The sequence below is a fragment of the Podarcis muralis genome, chromosome 4 (genome assembly GCF_964188315.1).
Source record: "Podarcis muralis chromosome 4, rPodMur119.hap1.1, whole genome shotgun sequence".
Taxonomy (NCBI): domain Eukaryota; kingdom Metazoa; phylum Chordata; class Lepidosauria; order Squamata; family Lacertidae; genus Podarcis; species Podarcis muralis.
In genome coordinates, this window is record NC_135658.1 from 22,402,808 (window position 1) to 22,426,634 (window position 23,827).

Here is a 23,827-nt window from a genome sequence, read left to right on the forward strand (position 1 = left end):
TGGGCTAGTGCTTATTATACTGATAATATTCAGCTGAACTTAATTTTTTTTGGTTGTTTTTTTTTGTTCATCAGTGGAGCTTAAAGTGCTTTACGGTATAGGTTTCTCTCTTTTTTTAATAATTTTTATTAAATTTCCATTTAACAAACCATTCATATCACATTAATTCCAAATTATACCAATACACAATAAATTCCAAATATTTAGCCAAATTTTAAATTTTTGTTGGGGTTACCCATGCTTCAAGTTCAGAAAGGGTCTAGTCATCTCATATTTCTGCTGCAAGTCCCATCTTCCCATCTCTTTGTTGTTATCCTTTTTCTTCTTTTTACTGTATAGATTTCAAGGGAGGCCTCCACTGGTGCCATGCAGAGGTATTTTTTTATATATAATAAAAAATGGAAGTAGAGTAGAGAAAGAGTTAAACTCAGACTCAAGCTTCCCCATGGCTGCTGTTGGGAAGATGGGAATGCAGTAGTGAAACTCTATGCCTGTTGAATTTCTGCCTGTTGTGCACTTGGAAATTCTGCAGGACACCTGTCAAAAGGGAGGGGGGAAATAGCAGTGTCATGCCCTATTGCTTCTCAAAACTGCTCATGGGTACCACCCGACCTGTAATAATAATGTGCTGGCAGGTTCTGCAGTGATTTATAGAATTCATGACTGCATGCCAAGGACTGATACTTGGAATACTCTGGATGGTATTTACTTTTCTAAGTACCTGAGACATAGATACCTTTTGTGGTGTGTGTCTTTTTAAGATGTGCTTCTGAAATGTGGGCCTAGAGCAAACCGGAAACCGCACATCCCTCTCTCGGTGCCTTCAAAATACTCTTCATTTTTAGCCGTCATTAACATTAATGTTATCATCCGTCCTCAGGGCTTATCCTACCCCGTCAGTTAACAGTTATCATCTATCCCTTGCCAGGGGAAATCAATTAAAAATAAGTTAAAACTAATTTTACAACTGCTGACGCAAAGCTGGATTGTCTGCTCCCTGAAATGAACACTCTAGAGAGGGAGCGAAGTTCAGATACGATTCATTCAGAAGGAAATTAGACATGAAGATTCTAGCAGCCAATTATTCTCTTCCCAGACAAATCCCGGGCATGAATACTTGAAAGTTAAGTTCTGCTGTTTCACTGGGTCTTGCTCCCAGGTACACGTGCCTAGGATTCCACCATTTCAGAGATCTAAAGCCTTTATTTAGTGCCCCGGATGGTGATAATATTTGACTTATTCCCCCACCCCACATAAGAAAAAAAAGTGTTTGTTGCTTTTCTGTTTGAGGGGAGATAAGAAATTGTTGCTTTCAATTATGAACATAAGGAGTATGAGCTGCACAACAGCTTTTTTAATCTATTCATAACAGATAAAACATTAATTACGTTTATGTTGCTAATGAGATATTTAGCAGCACAGTTGCTGAAAAGAATTTTTTTCTGTCACTTCATCCCGTTTTATAAATAGGTACCTCATGCCTAGGTTTTCGTGACCCAGAAGTCTGCATCTAACCTGCAGGATAACAGATAAATATGTTCGTTTTTTTAAAAAAACACTCCAAAGATAAATGTGTTAGCTTTTTATAAGTTTTATTTGAAATTAAAATAAAGCATTTATTATTCCTGGGAAGTTGCCCTCCCTCCCCCCACTCTGTTGCCTCTATAAAAGAATGCAATTCAGAATATTGGCACTAGGGGGCAGGGCAGAGGGGCAGGCTGTGGTGCTGAGTCCCACTGGTGGGTCTCAGGCCACTCTTTGAGAAATACTGAAATAGCCCCTAATGGACATTCCTCGCTTTGAGGAAGCACATTTTCGGGATATCTTCCTTTGTTCAAACACTGCTTTCTCTGGAAATAAATATGGCAGAGAAATTTAGTCTTGTTCTCTGTGAAGTATAATTGTTTAAGTGCACACTGAAAAGGAGAATGGTTGTTTATTGCTGAAAGGGTTTAACATTGGAAAATTCCATTTTAGTATATACTAAGCTAGAAGACAGCTTTCTCTGAGCTTTAGTTGGATTGACCAGTAACTGTTGCTGTTCTCTGCTGGTTTACACGTGAGTGTTTAACCTTAGATCATGTGATTAAGGTATTCAATTGCAAATCTCCATTGTGAAGGAAGTTGCCTGTTAGACTCTCTCTGAACGCCACAGAGAACAAAAGAATGTGATAATGAAGTCTCTCAAGGAGCTGCATAAACTTAGACTGGATGCAGGCTAATGCAAGCTATGGAAGAAACAGAGATTTGATTTTTACTCTGATCATAATTACATTATATATATATTTAAGAAGAACCTATGCTTGGATATGCATATGCTGTATGGAATTATCTGGCTGTATCATTGATTGTTTTGTACTTGTTTTTGAAGAAGTTCTAGTTAGTAAAGCTTTGAATGACCATTTTGCTTCCAAAAGGAGTCAGCTTTAGTTAATCAGATTCATTAACAAGGCAAGATGGTAAGAACTTGGCCTTCCAAAGGAAAAGTTTGCTTCTGAAGTTATCTTTTTAAATTCCTATCTCTTTAAATGCAGTTGGTAGGATTGTAATTGCTGTTATTTTTTAAAAAGAGAGAGATGTCTTTTTTCCAGATAATGAGCTTGCTAATAATTTCCCGGTATGCTCAGCTTTGTAAGCTAAAACCAGAAATCTACAAGGCCTTGCTTAATAATATGTCTTTTGGTGATTTCTCTAGTAAACTGATATTATGCCTCCATCTTCATTTCTCTTATTTAGTTTTATTTAGTTTTGCCAGCTACCCCAATGCATTGGGAAGCATGGATTCGTTTTAATTTAGTGTACTATTGCCTTGAGAATTCTCTGGTCTATTTCTAAAGATTCCGGCTTTCCTGTTTGCTTCTCTGTCCACCTCATTCCACACATTTTACTTCAAACACTTTACCTAGACGACAAGAGAGCACAAAAGTTCTGTTGTAGAAGTACTGGACCCAAAACAAATTCTTTCTGAATACTTCCTAAAATTAGATTTTCACAGCAACTGCTTCCAACATTTTTCTTTTACATTTATGAAATGAAATAACTGATTTTTACAGTAATTTTGTTTTACTTTACTTTGCTGCTCTGCAAAACATCTCTTGCTATATACTGCCATTATCATCTGTCAGGGACTGTGCTGAGGAGGGCTGCACTGAGGAGGAATGGTGGAAACCTCCCCCTGCTCCTAATCAGGATCCTGAATCTTCCCAGGAGCAGGAGGACAGTATAGATTTGGAACAGTGGTTTGCAGAGGGACATAGTTCAGAAGGCAGAAGCTGGGAAGTACTGGATGGGGAACAGCTAGGAGGAGGAGAACTGGGAGAGAGTTAACAGACACACTGTCGCTTGAAAGCGTTCATCCGCTCAGCCCAAGGTCAAGAAGAGCAGATAAGGTGGCAGCACAGAAAGCACAGTGGTTGTGAGATCAGGTCACAAGACTATGGGGGAAGTGGGTGGAACCCTTAATTGGGAGCACCTTCATTCCTAGGAATGGATTCTTTGTTCTCTTGCTGTGATCATTAAAATTTCTAACTGGTAAGAGACTCCTTTCTCTTTGTTCTGCTTATCTACTGCCAAAGGAAGGCGAGGAGCCGATTCCCTGAAGCCTGACATCATCATATGATGATGATGAAGACAGTGGTACCCCGCAAGACGAACGCCTCGCAAGACGGAAAACCCGCTAGACGAAAGGGTTTTCCGTTTGCGAGTTGCTTCGCAAGACGATTTTCCCTATGGGCTTGCTTCGCAAGACGAAAGCCCATAGGGAAATCTCCGGGACAGCGGGGAAGCGCAGCGTGTCTTCCCCACTGTCCTCGGACCTCCTCCCGCCGCCCGCCATCGGAACGAAGCTCCGATGCCGGGCGGGGGGGCGGGAACGCGTTCTCCCGCCGCCCGCCATCGGAACGAAGCTCCGATGCCGGGCGGGGGGGGCGGGGACACCTCCTCCCGCCACCCGCCATCAGAACGAAGCTCCGATGCCGGGCGGGGGGGCGGGGACGCGTTCTCCCGCCGCCCGCCATCGGAACGAAGCTCCGATGCCGGGCGGGGGGGCGGGGACACCTCCTCCCGCCACCCGCCATCAGAACGAAGCTCCGATGCCGGGCGGGGGGGCGGGGACGCGTTCTCCCGCCGCCCGCCATCGGAACGAAGCTCCGATGCTGGGCAGGGGGGCGGGGAAGCGTTCTCCCGCCGCCCGCCATCGGAACGAAGCTCCGATGCCGGGCGGGGGGGGCGGGGACGCCTCCTCCCACCACCCGCCATCGGAACGAAGCTCCGATGCCGGGCGGGGGGGCGGGGACACCTCCTCCCGCCGCCCGCCATCAGAACGAAGCTCTGATGCCGGGCGGGGGGGCGGGGACACCTCCTCCCGCCGCCCGCCATCGGAACGAAGCTCCGATGCCGGGCGGGGGGGCGGGGACACCTTCTCCCGCCACCCGGCTTCGGATGGCTTTCCTGAAGACTTGGGGTGGGAGGAGGGTTTTCCTTCCCACCGCCAACATTCAGAATGCTGTTCTGAATGTTGGCGGTGGGGAGGAAAAACCCTCCTCCCACGCAAGCCCCGGGAACAGAGGGAAAGCGCTGCACGCCTTCCCCTCTGTTCCCGTACCTGTCCTGAAGGCTTGCGGTGGGGAGAAAAGCCCTTCTCCGCACCGCCAGCCTGGCAAGCGGTTTCCCTAGGAACGCATTAATTGATTTTCAATGCATTCCTATGGGAAACCGTGCTTCGCAAGACGAAAAACTCGCAAGAAGAATAAACTTGCGGAACGAATTAATTTCGTCTTGCGAGGCACCACTGGATGCTAAATGGTGTAGCTAAATCCAGATTTTGAATGTTTTTATTACTGGCTGAACTTGTTTGTGCGGTTACGACCCAAGAGGAAGTGTGGTCTAGAAATGTGTTCCATCATAATCATGGTTTGCATATATTATCATAGAATCATGGAGGCTGTCTAGTCCAGGAGCTGCCATTGTGGTTCCCAAAGGTGTCTCTGTGTCCTCCTCTGGCACCTGTGAAGGTTCTCCAGTGGATTGAGCAGACAAGACCAATAGTGGGTCAATAAGATGGTTTCTGTATGTGCTATAGAAGAAAGCGAGGGGCAGATGGGGCTTGTCAACCTGGGAAGGTAGCCCATCTAGGAGGAGGAAAACTCTGATCCTAAACTTCTTCTGCCTTGTGGGATATCTTCAGGAGAAGAAAAGGCTAAACCCTACACAAATCCAGAGTGGAATCCCTAAGGCAGTTGGATGGCACCTTATACCTCCCCTCCCAGCAATTCCTACAGCCAAGCTGGTGCCAAATGTATTGTTCTGATTTCCTTTGGACCACATCAGTGAGGCCAAAAGGGGTCTTCTCGCCTGGGCAGCCCTGGACCTCCATACACACTGTCCAGGAGAGGGCATGTCTAATTTTGAAGAAACTGACATACTGAATCAGGGCCGGATTTAGGTTTGATGAGGCCCTGAAGGTAATTGAGCCCTTTATATGTCCAGCTGTCCTTTGTCAACAAATTGCCGCTGTTTTTGTGTGTGCTGAATATACAGTGGTACCTCGGGTTACAGATGCTTCAGGTTGCAGACTCCATTAACCCAGAAATAGTACCTCGGGTTAAGAACTTTACTTCAGGATGAGAACAGAAATCGCGTGGCAGCGGGAGGCCCCATTAGCTAAAGTGGTACCTCAGGTTAAGAACAGTTTCAGGTTAAGAACGAACCTCCAGAACAAATTAAGTTCTTAACCCGAGGTACCATTGTATGCTATATGGTAATTTATGGACCTAAAGCCGTTTGCACATAACAAATAGGAGCCTATACAACATAAAACATTGTTGCTGTATGTAGGTTTTATTTTATTTGTTTTTAATCTTTTATTTTGGAAATGTACATCGAGTGGGGGGGACGGACAAGAGAGTGGGCCCTAAACTATAGCTTGTTTAGCTTATACATAAATCCGGCACTGTACTGAATAGAGCAGAAAGTGTGCTGAGAGGAGGTTTGTTCCCTGTGGTATGTACACACCTGTGACTTTATTTTGTCCCACAACTGCTTATCAAAAGACTTTTCCCCTCAAGCCTTAAACTGAAAGTTGGAACATGTGAAACGTATTTTGCTGGTTGAAGTAGGATGGATTATCATCGGCAGCCATCCCTCTTCCAAATTGCTATTTTATTTTCTGAAGGGGGAAAAGAACTGCTGAAAGCCTTAGCCTTCTATGTGAAAGAGAAACACCTTATTGAAATCTTTTGGCTTTTAGGGATAAGAAAGGAGACAATGTCATCAGCAACAAATTCCCCTTTGAATGTATGTCATCTTGTGATCTTGTGGGAAATCACTTGACCTTATGGCTATTGGCCTTTTTATTTATCCTTGTCCGGAAAGTGCTTTTTAGTTGAGATCAAGGCTTCTTAAATGCTTTTTTTAAAAGCCGCCGCTCATACATTCACTGCAGCCCTTCCAAGAAGTTGCCTTTGTTGTAGTCGTCGTCCCCCGCCCGCCATTTGCAGCTCTCAGTTAAAAGTGTCTCAACTTGGATGAAAAAGCATTATATATCAATTTGTGCCTTTAAAATACTTTTGTCTCTCTTCCTGTCCCACTTGAAACAGGCATATCCAAGTGTGTTTGAATGCAGCACTTAAGGTTAAAAAATCCTGCTGGAAATATAAATGAGGGTCAGTTGAAAATGTGTACATTGTATTATAGTGCAACATTTCAGAGCTAAACATTTCAAAGCACCATTCACAGAATTAGACCACAACACCAGGCAAAGGGTTAAACCCCCTCACTGATCTAGATAGGTTGCACCAGAAATTCATTACTTTTTAAAAAACCATTCTCACAATCCCTTTTTAAAACAATAAGTTTTATTAGGCTTTCTAGAGAAAAATACAAAGGTTAATATCAAATCTCTTTTCCCATTTTTATCTGAACTAAGACTTTGATCTAAATTCCATTAAAAAAAAACATAAAAAGAGGGGACAAAGGAGTAGAAAAAGATAAAGAAAAAAGAGTAGAAAAGAGGTTAAAAGAGAAAGATAGAAAAATAAAATTCCGAAAATAAAGAACTTAAAATCATTTGTCCTCTATATCTAAACGATATTTGCTTTGTCCAATCCAATATAACACCCAACAAAGCCACTTTCTGCAAACAAACATCTTCAATCATCTAATCCAAATATCATTATTCCTTTTTTCTTTTTCATGCAAAAACTCCACGAGAGGTTTCCAATCTTTAACAAACGTTAACAATGACTTTTCTCTAATTGAACGTGTCAATTTTGCCGTCTCTGCTAAGTTCATTCGTTTTAACAGCCGTTCTTCCTTTGTTGCTAATAATGAACCCTTCCATCTTTGTGCATATAAAAGTCTCACAGCCGTAATCATATATTGTAACAAAGTTCCATAGTCCTTTTCTAACTGTATATCCATAATTCCCAGAAGGAAGAGAAAATTCCATCCTCACTGACCTTGGCTCTCCAGATTAACGTGCCATTCACCATACGTGTAATACTCTGAATTGCCCCATTCCTTCAGTATGTTTGATGTTGCCCTTGCCTGAATTTGCAACTCCTGAATTTTCAAGGGTCAGAAACCTGTGAACTTTCAGATGTTATTGGATTACAACAAGGGGTCAGCAACCTTTTTCAGCTGTGGGCCGGTCCACCGTCCCTCAGACTATGTGGGGGTTCGGACTATATTTTTTTGGGGGGGGGGATGAACGAATTCCCATGCCCCAGAAATAAGCCAGAGATGCATTTCAAATGAAAGCACACATTCTACTCATGTAAAAAAACCAGGCAGGCCGCACAAATAACCCAGAGATGCATTTTAAATAAAAGGACACATTCTACTCATGTAAAAACATGCTGACCTTCCACGGGCCGGATTGAGAAGGCGATTGGGCCGCATCCGGCCCCTGGGACTTAGGTTGCCTACTCCTTGATTACAACTCCTATCATCTTTGGTGGTTGGCTTTGCTGGCTGGGGGGCTGTTGGGATTCGAAATCTAGCAGCATTTGTGCAGCCACGGTTGGCTTAAATTGTCTTTTTCTCCTCAATCTCCGTGGAAACACAATGAGCTGCCAGAGAGGGACAGAGCACAGAAGGTTCCATCTCCACCATCTCTTTATATATATATATATATATTATTTTTATTGGTTTTACATATGATCACATTATGTAACATCGTACCCTCTTATTTTATCTCTTTGGCTCAACTGAGCCTAACAACTTCATTCCCTCCTGTCTGGTTTACAAAATTAAACTTTACATTTCACTTTGTTTCCTATCCTTGTTATATCATTACCTAAAATATTATATTACTCAGCCTGAATAGGTAGCAATTTCATCTTGCAAATCTTCAGATAAGCCTGCTAATGATGTTGCAGTTGTCTTTCAAACATCATATAAATTTGTTCCAGATCTCCACCATCTCTAGACAGGGCTGGGACAGTTTACCTTTCGACAATCCTGGAGAGCTACTGCCACTCTGTGTAGACAGTACAGTGGTACCTCGGTTTACAGACGCTTCAGGTTACATACGCTTCAGATTACAGACTCCGCTAAGCCAGAAATATTACCTCGGGTTAAGAACTTTGCTTCAGGATGAGAACAGGAATTGCACAGCGGCAGCGGGACGCACCATTAGCTAAAGTGGTGCTTCAGATTAAGAACAGTTTCAGGTTAAGAACGGGCCTCCAGAATGAATTACCGTATTTTTCGCACGATTGGACGCACCGGACCATAGGACGCACCTAGTTTTTTGGGGGGGAAATAAAGGAAAAAAATTTTGGGGGGGAAATAAAGGAAAAAACTCCTGCAAGCCTCCCCACTCTGCGGGTGTATGCCTGGCGCGAGGAGTGCTCTGCTTCAGGGCGCCCCACCCGCCAGGCAGCAGGCTGCTATCCGCAGCGTGGGGAGCCCTGTGGGGAACTCCTGCAAGGCTCCCCACTCTGCGGGTGTATGCCTGGCGCGAGGGGCGCTCTGCTTCAGGGCGCCCCACCCGCCAGGCAGCAGGCTGCTATCCGCAGCGTGGGGAGCCCTGTGGGGAACTCCTGCAAGGCTCCCCACTCTGCGGGTGTATGCCTGGCGCAAGGGGCGCTCTGCTTCAGGGCGCCCCACCCGCCAGGCAGCAGGCTGCTATCCGCAGCGTGGGGAGCCCTGTGGGGAACTCCTGCAAGGCTCCCCACTCTGCGGGTGTATGCCTGGCGTGAGGGGTGCTCTGCTTCAGGGCGCCCCACCCGCCAGGCAGCAGGCTGCTATCCGCAGCGTGGGGAGCCCTGTGGGGAACTCCTGCAAGCCTCCCCACTCTGCGGATGTCTGCCTGGCGCGAGGGGCGCTCTGCTTCAGGGCGCCCCACCTGCCAGGCAGCAGGCTGCTATCCGCAGCATGGGGAGCCCTGTGGGGAACTCCTGCAAGCCTCCCCACGCTGCGGATGTGTTCCCGAAGCGCCTGGAGCTCTGCTTTCAGGGCGCCCGGCGCTCCGGGAAGCAGGCTGCTATCCGCAGCCTAGACACGGCTAGCGGAGCGCTAATCCCGAAGCCCCAAGCTTCGGGATTAGCGCGGCGCTTCGCTAGCCCTGGAAGAGCCACGCCACGTCGCGGGGCTCTCCCAGGGCTAGCGAGACCTTGCCGGCACCCAGAAGCTTGGGGCGCGCTGAGCTCCGCGCACCCCAAGCTTCGGGATTAGCGCGGCGCTTCGCTAGCCCTGGGAGAGCCACGCAACGTCGCGGGGCTCTCCCAGGGCTAGCGAGACCTTGCCGGCACCCAGAAGCTTGGGGCGCGCTGAGCTCCGCGCGCCCCAAGCTTCGGGATTAGCGCGGCGCTTCGCTAGCCCTGGGAGAGCCACGCAACATTGCGGGGCTCTCCCAGGGCTAGCGAGACCTTGCCGGCACCCAGAAGCTTGGGGCGCGCTGAGCTCCGCGCGCCCCAAGCTTCGGGATTAGCGCGGCGCTTCGCTAGCCCTGGGAGAGCCACGCAACGTCGCGGGGCTCTCCCAGGGCTAGCGAGACCTTGCCGGCACCCAGAAGCTTGGGGCGCGCTGAGCTCCGCGCGCCCCAAGCTTCGGGATTAATGCAGCGCTCCGCTAGCCGCGGCTAGCGGATAGCTTCCTGAAGCTTGGAGAGCGAGAGGGGTCGGTGCACACCGACCCCTCTCACTCTCCAGGCTTCAGCGAAAGCCTGCATTCGCTCCATAGGACGCACACACATTTTCCCTTGCTTTTTAGGAGGGAAAAAGTGCGTCCTATGGTGCGAAAAATACGGTAAGTTCTTAACCCGAGGTGCCACTGTACTGAGCTAAATGAACCAATGGTCTGGTTCAGAATAATCCCCAAAGTCCCCAACAATCTTTCCCCCCCCCCCCATTCATTTTGCTTTCTAATTGCAGGGAGTGGTTCAATTCCGGAGTTCTTTCGAATTATGAAGCGGCAGTTTACAGAGGAAGAGTGGAGAGCAATCAAGTCCATGAACAGCGAATGGCTTCAGTTGGATATGTTTCATAGGCACTGGGTAACTGGCCATTTTTATTTTTAACCATTTATCCGTAATCCAGTCGACCCAGCCCCTCTTCAAATATTTGAGTGGCTTTGTTTTGAATAACTTTTATTGAATCGTTTATATATATTTGCTTTGAAAGCCTACAAAGAAGAATCGGAGGAGGGTTTTGTTTGGCCTGCGTTTTGTAAAACAATTGTGTTTAAATGTATCAAATGTACAAAATGCCATAATGTTAATATATAACATAGAATGCACAATACAAATCTTAAATACTATAATGCACTATAATCATATTTCATACATCATTTCAATATTTGCTGCTATCGTTAACAATCAGTCTTTATGTACCATCTCCTAAAATATATTTAATTAGTGGGGTGACATATTTTTCACTACTTCCAACACATCTATGGATTACATTTATCTCTCAGATTTCACACACCTCCTAATTTTAAATTACAGGTCTCAACTTTAAAAAATGTACCAAAGTGCATCGAAAGTAGTATTTTAGGATGAAATACATTTAGAAATGTGTTCACCAAGCTAAAATACTATTTTGTGATAAAATGTGTGTTTTCATATGTATTCCTTTTTAAATTTTTTTAAATTAACTTTATTAAATTTCTTCATCAACTACATTAGTTTCATACAATATTTTTCACAATAATGGGCATAACACATATATATCATATATGAAGACACAAACATTATTCATACAAATACCCACTTATTAAATTGTCAGTAAATATTAAATATTTTATAATTCATTAATCTGCTCTTTTGAAATTCTCATTATTACATTAAATATTAAATAAGAGAATATGAATTCCCTCCATCTTCCGTTAGTCCTCCTTTCTCTGCTAATTTCCAGTCTTCCCATTTTCCTCTGTATCCCTCCACTTCTTTAACATGATTGTTAATGTAATAATTGACATTTCTTCCCCTATTTTTCTAATTACTTCTTTTCCAAACCCAGCTTACATTTTTCTTGAACATTTTAGCATTCACAATCCTTGTCCAAGTTAAATTATACAGTATTTTGAGTTCTAGATTTATTTGCAATTCTTGGGGGGGGGGGGGGAATTCACATAGTTTGGGAGACATAATAGAAAATATTCAGTTATTATCTCCATAATATATTAGCACCTTCCTCCAATATTGCTTCGCCCTTGCACACTCTCACCATGAATGGATACAGTCTCTCTTAATGTTATTACAGAACCACCATTTCTTCCTGTAGACAGGAATAATTCTTCAATTATTTGCTTTGTACAACACTGAAGCATTTCCTCTCTCATCTCTTCCCTGCCAAACAATTGACGGGCAGGTGGATTCCCCAACCCTGTTCCAAGTCACCTTGCAATTTCTTGTCCCAAAAAAGGCACACATATTGAGGTCACTGGCTGGGGTTCCATTTCGATGTCATATAACCCCTGTTTTATTTATTACTTATTATTATTTATTTATTGGGTTTATATACCGCTGCCCATCAAAAAATGTCAGGGCGGTTCACAGAATAAAATACAGGATGAAAACAAGTAAATAAGTAGAACAAGACAACAAAACAGTAACACACACACACCCCTTCCCACTGACACATTTAAAAGGCAGTAAAATATTAATCTTGTTTGGTTGAAGAAGAACGTTTTCACCTGGTGACTAACACACACACACAATATTTTATATATATATATATATATATATATATATATATATATATATATATATAAAAATCAAGGCACCCGGCGAACCTCCCTGGGGAGACCATTCCACAAACGGGGAGCCACTGCAGAAAAGGCCTGTTCTCGTGTTGCCACCCTCCAGACCTCTCATGAAGCAGGCACACGAAGAAGGGCCTCAGACTTATGAATGTGAATGCAGAGTCTGGGACAGTTTATATGGGGAGAGGCAGTGCTTTCAATTTGAGGTTTAAATTGGTGTTTAAAGCCCTAAACAACTCTGGCTCGAAATATGTGAACAATCACCTCCTTCGCTACAAACCCTCTTGAATACTGATATTGGCAGAGGTGACACTCTTGGTAGCTTTTCCGCACTCAGAGATGTGGCCCAGGAGAGGGCCTTCTCTGTGGTGGCTCCTAAGCTGTGGAACTTCCTCCCTACAGAGGTGTGATTGGCACCTTCGTTATACAGTTTCTGGCTATTGCTGAATCCTCACCTCTACCTTTCCTTTTGACAGTAGAAGTGAATATTTTTAGAACCCACTTTATTTTCACGATTGCAAATTGTTTTAAACAGTTCTTAATGTTATGCTTTAACGTTGCAACACATGCCCTTGCACCCTTATAGTGAGGGGCAGTTAATAAATAAGAATAACAGTTGATCAGTTAAATCATTAATTAAGCATAGAGAATGGCTTGATGGCACAATTCCACTAAAGCTAAACAAGGAAGATGCTTCACAAGGTGCTATGGTGGGAGACTGCCTAAGAGCCATATATAAGCCACTTTGAGTTACTTGTAGGAAGAATAAACAGATAATCAATTAATTGAATGATAAGCTAAAACCTTCAGGTTTCGTGACCAGTTCTTATTAATGCAGTGGGCATTTTTGTAACTCGGGTATCTGCAAGGCGGCTTCTGTGTTGTCCCATGCTTACTCCTGCCAATTGTACTCGCAGGATATAACCATGGAAATTCTCTATACATAACAGGCAGAAGAAAAAGACCCGGGATTTGGCTTTGGTTTAATCATGTATAGGTGTGGAAGAATTTTAAATGTGGGACACACAGTATTGAGTCTTGTGGTTCCTATTAGACGGAGATTCAGAAAGCCACTCTACATATAGTGAATGGGATACTGCTCTTAACCATACACGGGTTGACCACCTGCATTTTGATTTTTTTCTACTTTTAGGCGCTAAAAGAGAGCTTTATAAAAGCCATTGGTGTTGGGATAGGTTTTGACCTTCAGAGGATTGAGTTTAATGTATCCCCACTGCAACTGGAAGTGGGGAAAACGTATAAGGACACAGTTATGCTCTTGGATGGAGAAGAAGAGAAGCAATGGAGTTTTGAGGTGAGGCTGCAACCTACAAACTTCTCCCTAAAGTCGTACTATATACTGTCTTGAAATACCATAAGATGTTGGTGTAACGCTTAAATTGCCTACTCGTGAGCCCCTGCTTTCTTGGGATCTCGATTTGTGAGGGTGCAGGGGTAGGAGAAGAAAAGGAGCTTGCCTAGTCGGTGTTGGAATTCCTGATCTATGACTGCAGTCATGGGATTCTTGTCTTTCACATGACTGTATATGTTTTGACTCCACAGAGTGGGAAGTGATGGAGACAGGATGTTTGTGTTACTGTGTTCTGTGAAGTGCGACTGTTGTCCTTTGTTCTTTCATAGAATCATAGAGTTGGAATAGACCACAAGGGCCATCGAGTCCAACCCCCTGCCAAGCAGGAAACACCATCAGAGCACTCCTGACATACGGTTGACAAGCCTCTGCTTAAAGACCTCCAAAGAAGGAGACTCCACCACACTCCTTGGCAGCAAATTCCACTGTCAAACAGCTCTTACTGTCAGGAAGTTCTTCCTAATGTTTAGGTGGAATCTTCTTTCTTGTAGTTTGGATCCATTGCTCCGTGTCCACTTCTCTGGAGCAGCAGAAAACAACCTTTCTCCCTCCTCTATATGATATCCTTTTATATATTTGAACATGGCTATCATATCACCCCTTAACCTCCTCTTCTCCAGGCTAAACATGCCCAGCTCCCTTAGCCGTTCCTCATAAGGCATCGTTTCCAGACCTTTGACCATTTTGGTTGCCCTCCTCTGGACACGTTCCAGTTTGTCAGTGTCCTTCTTGAACTGTGGTGCCCAGAACTGGACACAGTACTCTCTTTGCTGTCTGATGCTAGAGAGAGAGGGAGCCATGTTGCAGTGCTCCGTGTGTGTTTATATGTAAATAAAGTAGATTAGCCAAAATGCTGAGTTACTGAGGTCTGTCATGCGAACTGCGCAGACTCTGCAGATCCCTAAGTGTGCCAATGTCGGTTGGCATCGGTCGCTATGATGTATGGGCTAAAGAAAGCTTATGAAGCTCCCGAACGATCGACCAGGAGGGGAGGGAACATGCCAGTCGGGCATGTGTCTCTGCCAGAGTCCTACTCGAGTGTAGGCTGAACTCCTGACAGTCAGTTGTGTGGACAGTGTTTCTGGGTCCCCTCGAAAATCCATTGGCCTGGGGGAGACCATTGGTTGTGCCTGATTGATTTTAAGGGCAGAGGGCGGCATCGAGGTAGAAATTCCTCCCTCAGGGAGATTTTTTGGTGCCACCCTCTCCGCCCACCAAAGCCACTCCTCTTCCCCCTGCTTGGTATTTGTGCTGTGTCTCTAGGAGCAATCAAAACTACACTCACGTTTTCCCTGTAATGGCCAAATTTGCCCATGGCTTTCAGGAGCGATTGTGCTGTTGCTTTGTTGAACTCTCATAAAGAAATTTGCTGGTGTTTGCAGAAAAGAAGGGAAAAACCCGCTTTGTCCTCTAGCAATGCCGCACAACCTTATAATGCACCCAGTTGGAGCACCCGTAAAGCTTTTAACGTCTGCAGTCTGGGGAGACCTCATGCCAGTAGTGGCAGTAACTAACGTTTAGACTCCTGTGTTTGCTTTTTGAAATGGGAAATGATGTTAATATTAAGTCACTGAGAAATAACCTCTTAACTTCACTTAGGGAACTCAGTTTCTGCTTTGATAATGTATGAAATGGGGGGGGGATCAAGTATAGTAGGTAAAAAAGAGACTTCTTTTTCTACCACCCACAGCGAACAGAGTAGAAATTGTCAAAGCACTGGTCTTCAGCTGATGAGTTAGGACCCCCCAGTAGGTCATGCACTGACAACTAATGGCTCCATTGCTGTTTTCTTTGTTTTCTGTTTCCTTTAAAATAGGGAAAAAGACAATCCAAATGATGGGGTGGAAGAGGGTTAAAGGGTAACCAACGGGTAGGCTACTCTTCTGTGGTTGTGTAGAAGACAATGCATTAACAGCTGTGACTTTTTTCAGCACCGCTTGACAAATTTGCAGCTACCAAAATCCTCATTTCTGTGGACAGAGGGGCCTGGTGGAGTGGATTTTGCCCCTAGACAGGAGATTCCACACCCCTTCCTTAATATTACTTGCTGCAGATATGCTCTAGAGCAGATCCACCTTTGACAGGCCAACAGGTTAATTTACCTAGGCTGTCACTTCACCGGACTTCCTGAAACATGGAGCAACAATGGGGAAATGTAGGCAGTTTTTCCTGTCCATACTATCTAATCTTTTACTCTCCTACATTTGCTTACTATTGGTGTTGGCAGTTATTCAGTATACTTTCTCCCTTTTTGCCATCTAGGAAACACGGCTAGATGATTGTCACCATGTTGCAGTTGCTCTGGGGAAACCAGGAGAGTTTGGAGAGAAGCCTTCTGCGGTAAGATGTTCGGGTAATTTTCAATATCAAGCAGAATTGTTAGTAGTTTTGTGATATTGTGTCTTCTGCCTTGAGATGGCTCTATGCTAAATAGCTGTTGAATTTTAAAATACACAATAGCACTCCTGACTGGAATACAACTCCAAGCAGCTGTTAATAAAAACCTAGAGTAGAAAATACCGTCCACCTGTATTCAGATCCTAGAATAAAATAGAATACTTGGGATATGATATTGGAGATCATCTAGCCCAATCTGCTGCTCAGTCCAACAGTTCCTGGACCTGCTCCGCTCTGCCACCAGAAAACTCCATGGTGGGGCTCTCTGCTGGCTGCTGCTAGTAAAGAACTTGCCGGCAACATTTCCGCCCCCCTTCATTTTGGTGGGTGGAAGGGGGAGCTTCACAATAATATGAGAGCCTGATGGACCAGGCCAATGGCCTGTCAGGAGTCCAGTCCCCGGCTTGATCACACAGTAAGCGTAGTTGATTAAAAAGGATGATTTATTGTCAAAACAACAGATAGCTCCGGAGAGCTTAACACAGCCTCTGCCATCATCAATCAAGATGACCCTTCTGAAGATCCCTTCCGGTTACAGAAGATATTGAACTTTCTCACTTTGCGCCTCTTGCTTTGTTTCCGGCCTAACAGCCCTCCCCTTAGCCGACTCTTAGGAGGGATTGGATAAGCTCCAATCTGTTCCCGTTCTGACAAATTGCTTCCTTCTCTGTTCATGCCAGTTTGCCTCTCCCAAGAGCATTGGCTGGCTTCCAGCCCGCTCTCAGCCATTCCCTTATCAACCGGCATTCCAAGGAGTTGGGGAGTTGGTACTGTTGTTGTTGTTTAGTCGTTTAGTTGTGTCCAACTCTTTGTGACCCCATGGACCAGAGCACGCTAGGCACTCCTGTCTTCCACTGCCTCCCGCAGTTTGGTCAAACTCATGTTGGTAACACTGTCCAACCATCTCGTCCTCTGTCGTCCCCTTCTCCTTGTGCCCTCAATTTTCCCCAGCATCAGGGTCTTTTCCAGGGAGTCTTCTCTTCTCATGAGGTGGCCAAAGTATTGGAGCCTCAGCTTCACGATCTGTCCTTCCAGTGAGCACTCAGGGCTGATTTCCTTAAGAATGGAGAGGTTTGATCTTGCAGTCCATGGGACTCTCAAGAGTCTCCTCCAGCACCATAATTCAAAAGCATCAATTCTTTGGCGATCAGCCTTCTTTATGGTCCAGCTCTTACTTCCATACATCACTACTGGGAAAACCATGGCTTTAACTATATGGATCTTTGGCACTTTGGAGTTGGCACTAGCCAATGCTCATTCTGCCTGGCAGTTAACCCTCTCTGTTCCCGGCTGCTTTCTTCAATTGTCTGCAAACCTTCCCTGAGAGCTGGCTGCAAACCTTCACTGGGAGCTGGCTCATTCATGACAGGGCCCTTCTAGCCCAGCATCCTGTTCTCCCCAAGGCTCGCCAGATCTTGCGGTGAAGTGATGTTGGTGTCACTCTACAGATGTCTAGCAGGAGATGGCAGAACCCAGCAGGGCTGGGCAGAGGGACACTACCTCCCAACCAACCCCACTCACCCCAGCCTGAGTGTGAAGGGTGTTTGCATTGCGCTGTTAATAGCAAACGCATAAAAAACAACAGCAGAAAAGGGAGACTTATACATTGATACCCCACAGCTGACTTGCGTGGTTTTAAAAAAAAGCTAGCAATTAAATGCAAAGTTGCTAGAAGGGCTATGGTGCAGTTTGGGAGAAATGCAAACTTTGATGAATAGTAGCATAAAAATATTGTACTAAGTTTCAGAAGAATTTGGTTAGAAACCTAGAAAAGATGAGATCCAATGTGGCAGGAGTGGGTGTCTGCTTCTTTCTTCTTCTACCTCCGTGTGCCTCCAAAATATGCTCCAGAGGGCTGGGGAACCCCCAAAGTAGATTTTGGAGGTCCATGGGGGAATGGAACAAGGAGGAGAGAAACCAGAAGTCTTGTTATGTAAAACAGATTTCTGTTGCACAAGCAAGTGGGCATCACTGGATGTCGGCCAATGTGAGAATATTAAAGCGGTTAAAGAACCGGGGGGTAGCAAAAGCAGAATCAATCAGCAATTATTTCAAATCAACTGAAGCAATTAATGTATAAATATCTGCTTTTCACAAAATCTATTAAAGGGAGCCATGAATCACAAATGTTTCCATATGCTTTCTCCCTCACACAACTGAATGTTCTCAGTTATTTTGGGCATTTCTTGATGTGATCACACAACAGCATGGATTCCGTTTTCTTCTCTCTCATTGAATCAGCATGCATATGCATTGGTGCATACATTATTATTATTATTATTATTGTTATTATTATTATTATTATTATTATTAATATACTGCCTTTCATCTGAAGAAGAAATTCCAAGGCGGTTTACAATTGAATAAAAGCCAATAGCAAAATAACAAGAATAAACCCAGTTACAAAAATAAGACTACATTAAAACATCCATAATTAAAATATATAAAACTAAATCCATTAAAACAGACATAGTAAATGCTTGTCTAAACTGGTGTGTCTTCAAGAGCTGGCGGAATGCCAATATTGATGGAGCTTCCCATATTTCAGCATATAAGATGGAGTGATGGACAGTTGTGTACCGAAAAATACAGAAAACTACACATGGCAGGGAAGAATGTGGGGCAGAGCAGACTGACGAAATGATAATGGACCAAAATGAGGAAAGTCTGATCCCCTTCACCCTGGTCCTTCAGATTCCAGAACCTTGGGGTTGTGCTCAAATGTGAACATACTGGGTTGCCTTTCAAAATTAGAATTAGATCTATCTTTCTCTGCCTCTCCCATCTGTAAAATAGGTGTGTGTGTGGTTTTTTTTAATGTTACAAACAGGAGAAAATAATTACAGCCTTGTTCTTCAATCATGGAAATACTGATCTGCATTTCTGTGAATTGAATTCCCCTCCCTTCTTCTTCTCAGGTGCTTTCCTCTGCTGCGACCCAGACTACATTTACAACACTGACTTTTGATGATTTAGTTGCCTCTGCTGCGCCTCTTGCACCTGAAGACCCTGCCTGCTGGGATAGCTTTTGTGCTAAGCAGGAATCGCCAACACGCCAGGGTTCCAATCCAAGATAAGAGAGGCTGCGTTTGCAAGGAGAGAAGCTGAAAGCACTCACAAAGGCCACACACTGTTCTCCTTTCCAGCAGTTAATTTGTATGTTTGGTGGTCTGGGTGGTGGGAATGCTAAAATTGCCTTTTGTGTCCTAGTTTTTTGGCTTTTCTGTATCAAATGATTACATTTTTCATTGACCTTTTCCAAGAAGACTGGATTCAGAAGAGGAAAAACTGTTGGGTTTTCTGCTCTCTGGCTGAGTTCATATTATTATCAGCTGCTGAATCTTTGTATTTCATTTCTGCAAATACAATCGAGAGAGGGAAAGAAAGGAATGATGTTGGCCGACTTCAAAAATATTACATCAATCCTGATTTAAATGGAGTATTTTCCTATAGTGGAAGAGTTGGTGCATTTCTGTCTTTCCTCAAGTACCTTGTGTAATGTTTATCAGGAGGACTTCACGTGTGTGGCTCTTTATGCAATAACCTGATTAATGCAGTAGCTCCACTACACCACCATTTGAAGACACAAATCATACAAACAGAACAATTATCCATTCGGCAGTACCTAAGAAGCCCCTGTGCAGTCATGGTAAGGACAAGGGCACATGGCCACCATCCCACCAAAGGGAAGGGCACACTTGTTCAGTAAAACATGAACCAGGTCTTTATTGTTTATTTCCCTGATAAGCCATTTGCCATTTCTGATGCCTAAAGTACTTGCAGCGAGTAAGTCTGCGAAGTTAAAATGTGCATATGTAGAGTATTTGGCAAGAGATGCCTTGGGTCAATGGAATAAAGCGGTGCTAGTGTGGAGAGAGCAGCCACGAAATTAAAAGACGCCTGCTTCTTGGGAGAAAAGCAATGACAAACCTAGACAGCATCTCAAAAAGCAGAGACATCACCTTGCCAACAAAGGTCCATGTAGTTAAAGCCATTGTTTTCCCAGTAGTGATGTATGGAAGTAAGAGCTGGACCATAAAGAAGGCTGATCGCCAAAGAATTGATGCTTTTGAATTCTGGTGCTGGAGGAGACTCTTGAGAGTCCCATGGACTGCAAGAAGATCAAACCTCTCCATTCTGAAGGAAATCAGCCCTGAGTGTTCACTGGAAGGAAAAGATCGTGAAGCTGAGGCTCCGATACTTTGGCCACCTCATGAGAAGAGAAGACTCCCTGGAAAAGACCCTGATGTTGGGAAAGATGGAGGGCACAAGGAGAAGGGGGCGACAGAGGACGAGATGGTTGGATAGTGTTCTCGAAGCTACCAGCATGAGTTTGACCAAACTGCGGGAGGCAGTGGAAGACAGGAGTGCCTGGCATGCTCTGGTCCATGGGGTCACGAAGAGTCGGACACGACTAAACGACTGAACAACAACAAATTGTGGAGACCCTACAAATTTTAAAAGGGCAAGGGAACGACCACCTAAGTGATGGGTGGATGATCTAAAACTAACAGCAGGGTTTTATGTGGAACACTACTAAACCTTAGGTTGCGTAAATACAATACTGGTAACGACACACACAACATAACAGCCAGTTTTTGACTATGTAACTTCTATTTCAAACACAATTCAACATAGAATACCACACAAAGTGTAATTCCATAGATCAACACATCATGCAAACAGAATATATCAAGAAAATTAAAGTCCAATGTATGGTCAGGAGATAAAGTCCATTCGGTTCCTAAACTGGCATATTGGCAATAACCACAATATGGTATTCTTATTTTATGATGTTCCACATAATGCTGCTTTGAGGATTCTAACGTTCATTGTATGTAAATATTGAATCAGATGGAAAACTTGAAGGTATGGCACAGCAAGGATTCCAGGATAATACCTTGTTTCTCCCAACCGGGCTTTGTCAACCGTGCATACTCTAAATTAAACAAACATGATATAACATAATCCTTATGCAAACTAAGTAACATAACATACTAATTAAACAAGTTTACATACCATATTCTTTTATGACGGAAAAATGGAACAGAATAAATTCAGTTAATCCAATCACTGGCCAAAGTTCCTTTTTAGACAGAGAGGTAGTATAGATTCTAACACAGGTGGCTACAATTTCTGTAAATGTTAATGAAAGAGACCATATTTTCATGTTTAAAGAAATTAATGATGTACCTTTAAGAGTTAACACATAATGACTCATGGATGTGAGATGCTGTAGAAGATTTTGTTGCACCTTCAGTTGCTGCATGGCCGCTACCACACCGACGATGAGAAAACAAGCGGGGAAAAGATAGTAAATCTCCATTCTTAGTGCATGGCGATGGTAAAAATGTTACTGATCACCAAGAAAGTAAGGGGTCTCTAGTGGCACTAAGAAGCTGAAATAAACACAAGGAGATAACAGTGGTGGTGATACATAAATTATGAATGGAATAGGCAGGTTCTGCTCAAAGTTCAGATATATGAATAGCAATTCATATCCAAAGTTTGGATACGTGAATAGCAAGAGTTTTCTGCACTGGAACCCCTGACAGAAGCTGGGTTTACAAAAAATAAAAAAGAGTTCTGCAATGCAGTACTTGAGCAGAAAGTGCAGCCTCACATGCTTATTTTGGCTTATAATGGACTGTATTTTTCCTGGTGCATTTTAACAATGATCAACATTTGTTCAAAGGTTTCGCCTCAGTGAACTGAAAATAGCACTCTCAAGGTAGCTATCCATATTGTATAGAATGCATTCTTTAATCATACGGTGTAAATATGAAAGCAAGGGGAGAAAATGTTCTCTAGTAACATTTGGTTCCCTGGAGTTGTTTTGTTTCAAGGTTGTAGGCAGTGCTGCTCTCGTCTGGGCTTGAAGTGGCACCCTGGAAAGTCTCCAGTTCTGGCAAGGCCAAGCCCGGATTTGGTGGAAGTGCATTCAGCAAGCAGCAGTAGCTGGTGCAGTAGAGCTGCCCTCCTAAACACTGGCATCAAAGTAGTTTATCTGGACAGTGGCAGCATGGTCGAGGCTGAGTGGACACACTGCCAGAGCCAGTCCAGCACTCCCACTGGTTCATCCACATAGCTGCATCGTTCTTGATCCAGGTAAGCTACAGTCAAACTAGCGACATTTCACTGCATCAGCTGCTACTGGCAGTTAGAGCAAATACTAAGCAGGAAGAGTCTGACCAGGTCCTGTACCTGACACCTCCAGTTAAAAGGATCAGATACATGATGTGGATGTTGGGATGCGTCCTGGGAGACGGGGGCAATTGGCAGGCTCCCAGCTGGCTCCAGCCCACCGGCCGGCAGCCGGGTGAACTCCGGTTCTCAGAACAGCATCAAAACTGCGACTCAAGCCTCAGAAACGTTTAGAGACTGAGCACGCAAGCCAGCAAAGATAAGAACTCTATGCAACAGAAGAGCGGAGAGAGGCATATGTAAGCATATTTACAAGCATTTTATTCAGCATCAGGACAAAGGAAAAACATGTCTGCTCCCCTTCGTGTTTAAGCAAAAGCATAAGCGAAAGCTATACACAATGGAACTTCCCAGCAGGCTGTGCTGGAAGTAAACAGACATACAACAATCCACACATTTGTTTTAAGGTGGAACGGAACATCATAATCCTAACATCCTCCCCCTTTCCGTGTAACCTGTTTTACCTGTGGTTCAACCCAATTGCAACCACTGTACATAAACCTTAAGTTGTTCTCTGTCAACAGCCTTAGACAACAGATCTGCAGGATTTTCATTTCCTGGCATGTAGGGCACTTGAAGTTCCCAGCAGGCTGTGCTGGAAGTAAACAGACATGTGACATACAACAATCCACACATCTTTTTTTAAGGTGGAACAGAACATCATAATCCTAACAGTGGAAAGCCCCTTCAGAGCCACAAAGTAGACCAGCTTTCTCAAACCTGCTGCCCTTCATATGTTGTTGGACTCCCAAATCCCATCAGCCACAGCCAGCATGGTCAATGGTTAGGGTTGATGGGGGTTGTGGTCCATCAACATCTGGAGGCATCATGTTTAGAATGCTGGATTCGACAATACTGGACTAAATGGGCAAATAGCCTGAGCTCGAACATGGCAGCAACTGTCTGGTCTTTTTGGCTTCAGCACCCTGGACAGATCACAAAGAGCAGATGATTTGTTCAGCAAGTCCAACTGAACTTGCCAGGTAGGTTAGGCTGAGAGGTGGCGGCTGGTCCAATGACACCTAGTAAACTACATGGCTTGAGTGGGGATTTGAACACAGGACTCTCAGGTCTTAGTCCAACACTCTAACCGTCACACCAAACTGGCTTTCATGGGCATGTTTTCCTTGCCAGGATTTCAAGTTAGCTATTTTTGTTTTCATTTTTGCTGCCATGGTTCTTGGAAAATCCTTAAGAAGTCCCTCTCCTGCTGCACACAATGAAGGTACAGTGGTGCCCCGCAAGACGAATGCCTCGCAAGACAAAAAACCCGCTAGACGAAAGGGTTTTCCGTTTTTCGATGCGCTTTGCAAGACGATTTTCCCTATGGGCTTGCTTCGCAAGACGGAAACGTCTTGCAAGTCTTGCGATTTTTTTCGCTCCCCCCCCCTTTTCTAAGCCGCTAATAGCCTTTTAGCCGCTAAGCCGCTAATAGCGCTAAGCCGCTAATAGGGTTGCTTCGCAAGACAAAAAAACCGCTAGACGAAGAGACTCACGGAACGGATTATTTTCATCTTGCGAGGCACCACTGTACTTGTTTAAAAGCACAAAGTGCTTGAGTTTTAAATCTTGCATTGTACTCTAGAGCAGCCAAGCTGGATGATTCGATAACTCTAAATTCAAGACTGCACAAAGGTACAACAGCCC

The 23,827-nt window shown here is 44.3% G+C and overlaps 1 protein-coding gene across 2 annotated transcripts in view; it reads left to right on the forward strand.

The window, feature by feature from the left end:
* Positions 1 to 21,046, forward strand: part of AASDHPPT (aminoadipate-semialdehyde dehydrogenase-phosphopantetheinyl transferase) — a 36,338-nt gene extending 15,292 nt beyond the window's left edge. The window contains exons 3-6 of one of the 2 annotated variants that reach the window (XR_013392519.1): positions 10,377 to 10,498; positions 13,361 to 13,522; positions 13,849 to 14,049; positions 15,842 to 15,919. Coding sequence is in view for 1 of the 2 variants with exons in the window: in XM_077927038.1 (XP_077783164.1) it covers positions 10,377 to 10,498; positions 13,361 to 13,522; positions 15,842 to 15,919; positions 18,895 to 19,053 (521 nt within the window). In the remaining variant the exon portion in view is untranslated. Of the gene's footprint in view, positions 1 to 10,376; positions 10,499 to 13,360; positions 13,523 to 13,848; positions 14,050 to 15,841; positions 15,920 to 18,894 lie in introns of those variants that run through there. The other variant, XM_077927038.1, reaches the window with a different exon arrangement.
* Positions 21,047 to 23,827: the final 2,781 nt, after the last annotated feature.